This window comes from Nannobrachium achirus, assembly GCF_963921795.1.
Source record: "Nannobrachium achirus genome assembly, chromosome: 15".
Taxonomy (NCBI): domain Eukaryota; kingdom Metazoa; phylum Chordata; class Actinopteri; order Myctophiformes; family Myctophidae; genus Nannobrachium; species Nannobrachium achirus.
The window spans coordinates 35644876-35656553 of NC_137822.1; the positions used below are offsets into that span (position 1 = coordinate 35644876).

The 11678-nt window shown below is 42.6% G+C and overlaps 1 protein-coding gene across 1 annotated transcript in view; it reads right to left on the reverse strand.

Annotated features, from left to right (window-relative positions):
• Positions 1-11678, reverse strand: part of LOC308299804 (poly [ADP-ribose] polymerase tankyrase-1-like) — a gene marked incomplete at both ends in the record, with an annotated part of 95669 nt that overhangs the window by 46375 nt on the left and 37616 nt on the right. Inside the window, 2 exons of the mRNA XM_080743590.1 lie at positions 3638-3713; positions 5740-5776. Of these exons, the coding sequence (XP_080599716.1) occupies positions 3638-3713; positions 5740-5776 (113 nt within the window). The remainder of the gene's footprint in view (positions 1-3637; positions 3714-5739; positions 5777-11678) is intronic.

The following is an 11678-nucleotide window of genomic DNA, read 5'->3' on the forward strand; positions in this document are numbered from 1 at the left end:
TGCTGTGACCCAACTCACCCCACCCCAAATAAATATCCTCATCAACAACCCTGGCATCACTACTGGAAGGCAATGGGTGAAAGGAACACTCACAAACGATCGTGCATAAATACCAACAAGGTCTAGTTAGGACCATGTCCCTGGACGTGATAACGGGGCCTTGGTGCCGCACCGCCGTAATTCACGTTCCTGGACGTAATTGGCACCGGAAGATTTTAAAGTGTCGTGCCGCAACACATTTTGAGCTTGTACATCGGCTATTTTTTGCTGTGCGACACCTTTGTGCAACTAAAGTACGAACCAACCATTACACCTAGTGGGTGAGCTGCAATAGATGACACCCACATTTACAGAGGCAAGATGAGAGTGAATGAAAGACATTGTATCCTGCTTTACAAATATGCTCTCTCTCTCTCTCTCTCTCTCTCTCTCTCTCTTATTTTTTCATGAGGCCATCAAACTGTTTCCATGACAACGATGACTGCTGGCTGTCAGCATTAGTTGCCGTGGCAACGGGACATGGTGTGTGTGTGTGTGTGTGTGTGTGTGTGAACCACGATTTTTTCAAAAATAGCAGATCTACAAGCTCGCAGCGCTGTGAGCTTGTATATCTGCTATTTTTCAACAGTTAAAGCATTAAATAATTCTAGGCCTAAATGGGTTACATAGCAGTGTGTGTGTGTGTGTGTGTGTGTGTGTGTGTGTGTGTGTGTGTGTGTGTGTGTGTGTGTGTGTGTGTGTGTGTGTGTGTGTTTTAATAGAACTGTTGGTATTCAAGTTGGGCCATCCTGATAATGATTACCGTACAAGGCACGTTTTGTTCTGGTTGCACTTATTTCTGACGAGTCTCTATAGGCTACATGATTTATTATTCTGTCCATCTTACGTATGAAAAGACAAAGGTAAAAAAGGAATGGTGGATGAGGTGACCTTTTGCCACATTATTGTTATTATTGGGAAATCCCCGCTGTCAGGTGAAAAGAAGCAACTTGGACTCCTCATGCACTGAAGGAAGCATGAGGTCAGTCCGAGCCCAGGCAATTGCCCATAGGCAATTGGCACTGAGTGAAAAAATGGGTTACAAAATCGTGGGACAAAAATGATTAAAAATAAATAAAATAATGGTGTAAAATAGGGTAAGGCTACTCTGCTTCTACTTCACTCTATCAAAAAAAATCCTCTCTTATGGGGGTCCTTGGCATATCTTTTCAAACGGGGGTCCGCAGGCTAATAAGTAAATTCCCGGGGTCCTCGACATGAAAAAGTTTGAGAACCACTGCACTAGATCACCTCTGAAAAGAGAGATGGAAAACAAAAAGTCAAACACAGAAACTGCCTCTGCCACTTTTAATTAAAATCAAAGGGAGAGAGAGATAGAGAGAGAGAGAGATGTAATGAGAGATGGAGTGAGAGGCAGAAGGCTCCATTTCTAATCGAGAGGGAAATCTTCATTAGTATTCTTCTGTCACGCTCCATTGTGTCTGTAACTATCATCAATGTCATCACGGGAACAATCTATGATCCTCTACGTCTACGCAGCTTGCTTGCTTGTGTGTGTGTGTGTGTGTGTGTGTGTGTGTGTGTGTGTGTGTGTGTGTGTGTGTGTGTGTGTGTGTGTGTGTGTGTGTGTGTGTGTGTGTGTGTGTGTGTGTGTGTACAGTATTTAATGTATGTGGTATCATGTGTGTATCCCAACAGCACAGCCCTCATGAATTCTTGCCCTGTTAGTGTACTTATTATTGGATGTGCGTGAAAAGGTGAAGCTTTAGGTCATGGATCACACACTGTTACAATATATAATATAAATCAGAGGTCTTCGATGTTTTGAGGCCAAGGACCCCTTAGTTGAGAGAGAGATGAAGCAGGGACCCCCACGACCTTATCATAGATTCCATATAGTATCATTGTTTGACAGCACAATCATCAGTGTATTTTGGATTCATGTCAATCTGTGTTTTGAATGCGGCCAGAGACATGATGTGCCGTTTCTTATACTAAACTGCGACCTTCTGTCACAATAATATAATAAAACCCTGTCAGTGGTGGATGAATTACAGCTATGGAGTTGCATGTGAGGAATATCTACTGACCGGACTGCTAACATTACAGCAGAGGTTACGGCCGGCCTGTGCCCAAAACAATCCGTGAGTCATGAACACAACTGACTATAGACTATATAGCAGGGATCTTCAACGTTTTCAGGCCAAGGACCCCTTAGTTGAGAGAGAGAGATGAAGCAGGTACCCCCACAACCTTAAGTAGATAAGACATAGATTCCATATAGTTTCATTGTTTGACAGCACAATTGTCAGTGTATTTTGGATTCATGTCAATTTGTGTTTTCAGATATTTAACCACTTGAACCGTCAATACTCACTAAACTTGACCTTTCACTGTACTTAGTCTGCTCTTTTTCCCCTCTATACCAAAGTTATTTGCCGAAAATAGCCAATCTACAAGCTCACAACGCCTCGCAGCGAGAGGCGTTGTGAGCTTGTAGATCTACTATTTTTGGCTAAAGTTCTCCGAATATGGACACTAGGGTTCAAGTGGTTATTATAACTCTGAGGACCCCCTAGGGGTCCCGGACCCCCTGTTGAAGACCCCTGCCATATAGTCTTGATGGACCTTACATATCTCTCTTGATATGCATTAAAGTGATCAGCTTTACCCAAGAGAGAGGGCCCGTGAGGGTCCATTTGGTTACATTTGTACATTTCACAGTGTACTCTGCCGTGACAGACACAAAGGTTACCACCAGGTACGGAGGAAATCAAATATGCATCTCATAATTAGTGACAGCTATTGTTATCTATTTTAATTTGATAACGATCAATGCGCCACAAACACAGAATAATATTGATTTGAAGCTGAACTGTAACTTACTGTCCTTTAGCAGTTTAGTTGAAGGTAGGGTTTTTTGGGTTTGTAGCCAAATGTTTACACTGAACATTTGATTAATTAGAGATTGTCGTTAGGTGAGGCTCAAGGCAGCAGGCTCAAAATGGGAGGGGTGCAGGCACGTGTACACATAGACATCAAAGGGGGCTTGAGCCCCTGCCCTCTTATCCGTCTGTAAAAAGGGCCCTCTCCAGACCATGAATGCAGTTTTTACTATGGTGAAAGAAATGCAAATGCCCCTCTTTCCCTGGCATACATGAAGGCAGCATTCAAGAGATTATGCCTTTTCCAAACTCTCCTGAACTTGAATGCAGCATCTTATGTTGAAGGATTTGCCCTCTTTGAGTATAAATCCATGCCGTTACACCACATCTCCAGTATTGACTTGATTATGCTTAGTTCAGTGTGGTGTCACGAACCGAAAATAGCCGAGGGGGGGTAGGAGGTGTTTTGAGTTTCTTCTGAATAAAGGCCCACAGTCTCAGACTTTTTAAAGATTAACCACTTAGTGTTTTATACCTTGTAGTAAAACAACTAGCACTTGGAGATTTGTAAAAATGTAAAATGTGTTAGAAACAATAATAATAAAATGAATAATAATAATGATTATTATTATTATTACAAGTTTGATTTGAGTGTTGCGCAAAAATAGTGGAAATTGCCAATCACAACATGAGGCTTTGTGAGCGTATGTTTGTGTGTGCGTGTGTTTGTGTTTGTGCATGTGCGTTCCTACCTTGCGGCCATCGCTCGCATGGCAGTTGACATTCAATGGAGTCAGCAACGCCATCAACTTCTCTTCATTCCCACTCCTGTAGAAGAAGAAGAAAAACAAAAACATTCACACGCGCGCACACACATGGTTCTCAGCAGGAAACCGATGGATTGTGCAGTCCAAGTAGGGAATGAGGCTTTACTCCAGGTGAAGGAGTTTAAGTATCTCGGGGTCTTGTTCACGAATGAGAGAAAGGGGAAGACGGAGAAGGAGATCAGCCGGAGAATCGGAGCAGCAGGAGCGGTTTTGCAGTCGCTAAATCGCACTGTTGTGAAGAAAAAAAGAGTCGAGCCGGAAGGCAAAGCTCTCTGTCTACCGAGCAATCTTCGTTCCTACTCTCACCTATGGTCATGAAGTCATGACCGAAAGTATAAGGTCGTGGGTGCAAGCGGCCGAAATGGGTTCCCTCAGACGGGTGGCTTGTATCTCCCTTAGAGATAGGGTGAGAAGTTCAGTCACCCGAGAGGGACTTGGAGTAGAACCGCTGCTCCAACACTTGGAAAGGAGTCAGCTTAGGAGGTTCGGGCATCTAGTACGGATGCCCCCCGAGCGCCTTCCTAGGAAGGTCCTCGATTCTGGATAAGCGGTTGAAGATGGATGGATGGAAACACACAAAAGACATGGACACATCCATGCACAACACATGTGTGCATGTTCAATCGCAATTATTTTGTCATAATCTTTTCCATGTTGAAAATGTTTCATGTATTATTTCAGAAATAGTGGAAATTTCCACTATCAACGTTCTTTTTTAAGAATAAATCTGTCAAATATGTCAGTCATGTCTTTGTATATTTAGGTTATGTGTCAAATCTGCCATGTGCAACTTCAAAGCCTACAAGCCAGACAGAAATGTAATTGTCAACGACAAAAATCAAAAAAGCAATTATTTGAATGACAATTAAAATGTCATAACGGTGACAGCCCTAAGTGTAGGCCTCCAGTTAAAACTAACAGACCGCCAGGTTTGGGGGTCCACAGGGACATGGCATTACAATGCCAGCTGCCACTCTGTGCGTGCGTGCGTGCATGTGTGTGTGCATGCTTGCGTGCACGTGTGTAAACACACAGCTCTTATGGCCTGTGCGAGGGGCTGATCTGGTCATTCAGTGACCTCAGGGGGCACACAGACAGACACCCACCCGGGTGGTAAAAAAAACAAGCATGGAGATCATAAAAAAGAAAGGTGGCCAGTGAGAATCAGCACAGGAAATCAAGATAGTACAACTGGACTGAGTTGATTGATACGCAATGAGATCGAGCTCATTCAATAACGGTGGAACAGGGCCAGGGGAGGGGAGGGGAGGGGAGCGTAATAGTTATCGCTTTAATTATTGAAAAATAGCAGATATACATATATATATATATATTCAAAGATTTGCAAATATTTTTGAGATCTTTCAAAAATAGCAGCTCTACAAGCTCGCAAAAGATCTGCTATTTTTCAATAGCTAAAGCATAAGATAGAGGAGAGGAGAGGAGAGGAGAGGAGAGGAGGTGATAAATATCGTTGAGACGATACAATGTCTCCACGATAATGCCTTTTCAGAGATATTGTATATATCGTGATATAATGAGGGAGCCTTCTAAAACATCCTGTTGAATTGTCATTGCAAAATTCAATTTAAACCTGTATTTTGGTCTAAATCAGTAGTTCTCAAACTTTAAAATGTCAAGGTCTCCACCTTAACTCTGACAGCATACAAATGAAACCAAATGGACCCTTACAGGTCCATTTGGTTTCATTTGTATGCTGTCAGAGTTACAGTACATACTTGTAAGGATCAATTTAGACCTCCCAAAAGGAACCCAGAGAGTCCCTGGATCCCAGTTTGAGGACCACTGGTCTAAATGGTCTGTAACTCATTTTGCTTTTAGTTTCTGTTATCTTAGCTTGTACTGTAGGTGGTTGTACTGTTAAGTAACTTGAAAAATAACCATAAAAACTAACATGAAAAAGTATCATGAAAAGATTGTGTATTGTGATACCGCTTGGAAAAATATTGAGATATTTTATGTTTCCATATCGCCCACCCCTAGAGGAGAGGATGACTGGTACTCACCTAGCAGCCTCCAGCAGCTCATCCTTCTTGTATTCTCCTACATGGTTAGAGAAGAGCATGGCGTCAGTAGACTGCTGGGAGGCAGCATGCGAGCACATAAACACACAGTGTGCGCGCGCGCACACACGCACACAGCGGTGGAGGGGACCAGAGCTTGCGGGCAACACACACACACACACACACACACACACACACACACACACACACACACACACACACACACTCTAACTTGCAGGAGTCTGGCCTTTTCTCCGTCTTGCAATACAAATCAGCCTCTCTTTCATTCTCTCTCTCTCTCTCTCTCTCTCTGTCCTGTGCTCGTTCGGCCGCTCTGCCTCCCGTTGCCGTGACGATGATGTGCCGCCGGCAACAACCACGGCTCCTTCATTGTTTGGCGACAAGCGGGAGCAGAGCGATAGTAGAGCGGCTGCTGCGCTCCCCGCCAATGTCTCTCTCTCTCTCTCTCTCTCTCTCTCTGAAGGATCAGGTGCAGAGTTGCCATGTCTGTTTATTATAAGTGACTTTGGGCTTCTTTTTTCTAAAGCGTTGTTGCATATTTTGGGCTTGCTTCCTGGCGTTGTTTTTTTTTTTTTAAACTTTGTTTATTTGATTTTCAAGTGAAGCATTTAAGGCAATGAAGTGGTACAATAATAAGAGTAGCAGCTTCTTTTGTACAAACAACAAATATACAACAGTGGTATGAGGATTGACATTTTCACCCAAAACAATTAAAAAAGAATATACATAATATAGGATAAAGAAAATATGTTATTACAGACAAGCAAGCACAAAAAAAAGGACAAGACAACAACCAAAAAACAAAAATAAAACAAAAACATCCCTGGCGTTGTTTTAAACCAGTGGTTCTCAGACATTCTCATCATGTCAAAATGTATATGTATTTGTCCCTAACCCCTATTAATAAATAGCAGATATTCAAGCTCACAGACAGAGAGACACACATGTACGCAGGGAGAGAGAGAAAGAGACAAGAGAGAGGGAGAGAGATGGATGCATAAACATTTCTGACAGAAAATGCATGATTTTCATACGATAGTCTTCCCTCACAGTTGCAATGTAACACAGCTCTGTTTACACACACGGTTTTTTATTCCCATATATTATATTCAATATGTACTGTATTTGTACATACTGTAGATTGTCTTGTTTTGATTATTTTGTTCCACTTTTGCTTTGGCAATGTAAACCTACGTTCTCACCATGCCAATAAAGCTCCTTTGAATTGAAGGGGGGAAAAATGAGAGAGAGAGAGAGAGAGAAAGAGAGAGAGAGAGAGAGGGGGGGGGGGCGGGGGGGTTAAATCAGAAGGGAAAAGGAGTAGGGATGGGACGATATGAAAATTTCAGATCACGATTATTATGACCAAAGAAATCGTGATTTACGATATTATCACGATAATCAAAATATCCCCAACATCCATTATCCTGGGGCGGAACATTTGCCAAAATATATCAGATCTACAGCATGTAGATCGGCTATTTTTTGGCAAAGAGATTTGCTAGAGAGTGAAAAAAAAAGACTGTATCAATTATGTATATATATATTATAAGTACGTTTTACCAATAGAGCGTTTAAGTGGTACCGGATATGCAGCTCGGCAAATAAAAGTTTAATTGATCCCAGTGCATGACGGAGGATAATTTCACGATATATTAAATCTCCACGATACGATTATCGTGAGTGTATTTGATCACGATAAACGATAATATCGCGTATCGTCCCATCCCTAAAAATGAGATGAATAAAGTGGGGGAAGGGGAGGGGGAGGCGAACAAAGGCTGTGTGGATGACAGGGAGGATGATTGGTGGACGTGCAGAAGTGACAGACATTGATTTATTGTGTACAACGTTTCTCAGCGTCTGGTCCAGGGGCCCAACAGGGGGTCCAAATGGACCCTTATAGAGGTCAGTGACTGAGAGTTCAACACAGAGGGTGGGTTTTGCACCCCCTGGTGGTGGTCCCCGGTGTTGAGACAGATGGACAGATTGACAGACAGGCAGACTGACATTAAAGCTATACTGTGTAAGTTGCTCAACTAGTGGTCAGTAGCTCTATAGCAAACCGCGGTCGCGTCCTCGTCTTTCGGCCGTTTTTCACCGCGGACCGGGCCTCACACCCCCGCGTCTGCCTCCACCTCGCCGAGATCTATCTTTAGAGGGGTCCCTGGTTCCTGTGCGTTCAGGCATTCCGGAGAAACGGACTCCTTCACCCGAGTATATGCTGTTGTTTTGTTGAGGCAAGCTACTTCCTGAGAAGTCAGCAAGATGCGCTATGATTGGCCGGCAGTGTATAACCCTCGCTGTGATTGGCCGGTAGTGTATGATGACGTAATTTTTCCGCGAAAACCGGACCCCGGCGAGGATCACAGAGAACATATAAAGAGAAGGCTTTAGAAGCTGAAAATAACGGAGTGGGTGTTCTAAAACTTTAGCGATTTAACAGTTAGGACAATTTTAAGATTTGTTTTATAAAAAAAGTTACATGGTATAACTTTAAAGGGCCAGTTCACCTCTGGGACAACCAGATCTTATTTTATTGTTGTTTGGGACAAGATCAATAGAATCCTGAGTTATTTTTTGTGTTCAATCTGTGTTTTGAGATATTTGAGTATTTCAGCATGAATGATGATGCATTTTGCATCATGAGTCATCATGCTGCATCATATGATGCAAAATGCATCATCATTCATGCTGAAATACTCAAATATCTCAAAACACAGATTGAACACAAAAAATAACTAAATAAAGGATTGTGTTGATCGTGTCCCAAACAACAATAAAATAAGATCTGGTTGCCCCAGAGGTGAACTGGCCCTTTAAGAAAGACTGACAAGCAGGCAGACAGACATAAAGACACAGAGACAGATAGACAAAAAGACAGACACATTGCATACATTGACACAATATTAAGGCTTGCCCACCTGCCCCCGACAGGTTAATAAAACCTTCGGGCAGGTGAAGTTTGCGTTCAGGTTGCCCGACCAGGCAAGTACTCAATTGAGAGGGGACGCAACTGTCTATAATCATAAGAGATATCTGTCTAAACACCTGAACGTGGCCAGCGAGCTCTGTCAGCTGGTCTGTGGAATGTAAAATAAGAGCAGTGATTTCCTATAATGTGCTGTTTTTACTGTTGCTACACTTAAATATGTAAAATATCAAGTGTAAAACCATAGACATATTCAATGATAGCTATGTAGGTATTTAGATATGTAAGTATTGAGGTACAGTATAACATTGTTATCGCACGGCCCCAGAAAGTAAAGAAAAGTGTTAAATTGAACCTTTGGTCAAGTAGAACATGACCTGTACTTGCCCAAAGGGCAAGTACCTCTGAGAACATAGTGTCAACCCCTGCACATGCTATGGAGCCAATCAGATGTAAGCGGTGTAAATGTTTAAGGGTTCTCCACTAGCCTTGTTCCCAGCCTTTCCTCGTCTCAGTGGAGAAAAGCCAGGTCACGACATAATGCAGAGAGTTTCTTTAGGGGAAGCGCTCGTTTCATTCAGCGAGAACGTAAACAGATTTGTAAAGCCTCAGCGTAATTTCCCTGTGCGGTACTTTCGCAAAGTTACGGTACTTCAGTGAATCAGTTCAGACACTCAACCGGCCAGGTCTTACTCAGCGTTCCACACTAAATTATAACACAACTGCCCAGAGAGAGAGAGAAAGAGAGAGAGAGAGAGAGAGAGAGAGAGACAAAGAAAGAAGCACTTTAGTACAAGCCCTAGTTCAGTCTTCAACGTTTTCAGGCCAAGGACCCCTTAGTTGAGAGAGAGATGAAGCAGGGACCCCCATAATCTTTTCATAGATTCCATAGAGTTTCATCGTTTGACAGCACAATCATCAGTGTATTTTGGATTCATGACAATTTGTGTTTTCAGATATTTACCGTTGAATACTTAATAAACTTGACCTTTCACTCTGTACTTAGTCTGCTCTTTTTCCCCAATACACCAAAGCTCTTTGCCAAAAATAGCAGATCTGCAAGCTCACAACGCCTCGCAGCGAGGCGTTGTGAGCTTGCAGCTCTGCTATTTTTGGCTAAAGTTCTTTGAATGTGGACACCAGGGTTCAAGTGGTTCATAAGGAGAAAAAAGTTTGTACCACACAAAGATTTGGAGGACCCCCTGCAGTAACTCTGAGTCTTTGAAGACCCCTGCCCTATGGGGATATCAATACAAGAAATAACACTGCGAACCTGGGCAATAGAGGGCATGTGCGTGACATAATCATCATACCCAGAAATTGCGCGGGAACGCCTAAGGAGTGGCAAAAAAATACTTTCTGGCCTTGACAGCCCACACATCCAAACAGAAAAGTCCTATCTGATTGCATTAAACAACGTTAAACTGACCTTGCCACTCACTCTGCCACTCGATTTGCCATTCACTTTATGCATGCGCATACCCTCCATAGCACCATCTAGTGGCAGTGATGTCTGGACTTCGGAGCTCTAAGGGGTTCCGTATGGACTCTATTCACGCCCCGCCCACACAGCAAATTTCTCAGCAACTTCCTGGTGCTTTGAAGGGGAAACCCTGCTAAAAGCCCATAGAGTTAACACAGAAATCGCAAATTGAATGCAATTTCCGAATAGTAAAGTATTAAATAAGGCTAGCATGATCAAGAACACAAGATAGTAAAAGGCACAAAGCATTATAATTTACTTTACCGTTCGAAATAATGATTTGTTGGCTTTAAGTCCAGCGATTTCTGTGTTAAATCTATGGGCTTTTAGCAGGGGTTCCCCTTCAAAGCACCAGGAAGTTGCTGAGAAATTTGCTGCGTGGGCTGGCGTGAATAGAGTCCATTAGCCATGCCAGAATATTAGGGGTGTAACAATACATTTTAATAGCGATTCGATACATATCACGATACATGGTTGACGATACGATACATGGACGATATTGGTTCATTCATGGCGATACGATTCGATTTAATTATTTAAAATCGATATAGTAACTATTTAGCAAAGACATTAAATCTGTGTGAAAAGTGTGGATAGTGCAGGTTTTTAAAGGGGAAGACCACCAGGTATATTAATGACATAGTTCAATATTAAAATGGGTGGTCTTCCCCTTTAAGGGAAACATGTATTATTATGGATACTAGAAGCTGGTCTAGTCGGCGACCTGGCCAACTCGGAACAATGTAAATAGGGAATGAATGCCCCGCCCTTTAATGCAAACCCCATTATACCTGTTTTCATAGGACCCGTTTTGACCATCTGTCTGCCTGTGTCCATTTATGCCCATATATGGAGATATCTGTATCTGTCTGTCTGTCGGCGTCCATTTTATGTCCATATATGGAGATCACTGCAGTTATAGTTCTGGGTCCATTTTATGCCCATATATGCCCATATATGGAGATATCTGTCTATCTGCGTCCATTTTATGCCCATATATGGAGATCTCTGTATCTGTCTGTCTGTGTCCCTTTTATGCCCGTATATGGAGATCTTTGTGATTCTGCGTCCATTGTATGCCCATATATGCCATATATGGAGATATCTGTTTATCTGCGTCCATTTTATGCCCATATATGAGATCTCTGTCGCTTTTTCAAACAGATGGTCAAAACGGGTCCTATGACAACAGGTATAATGGGGTTTGCATTAAAGGGGGAACCGGCACTGTGTCTGCAACACAGTCGGAGGCACAGACAGATACAGAGATCTCCATAATGGGAATAAAGGGACACAGACAAACAGATGGAGGAGGACACAAACTTAATGCAAACCCCATTATACCTGTTGTCATAGGACCCGTTTTGACCATCTGTTTGCCTGTGTCCATTTATGCCCATATATGGAGATATCTGTATCTGTCTGTCTGCGTCCACTTTATGCCCATATATGGAGATCTTTGACCATCTGTTTGCCTGTGTCCATTTATGCCCATATATGGAGATA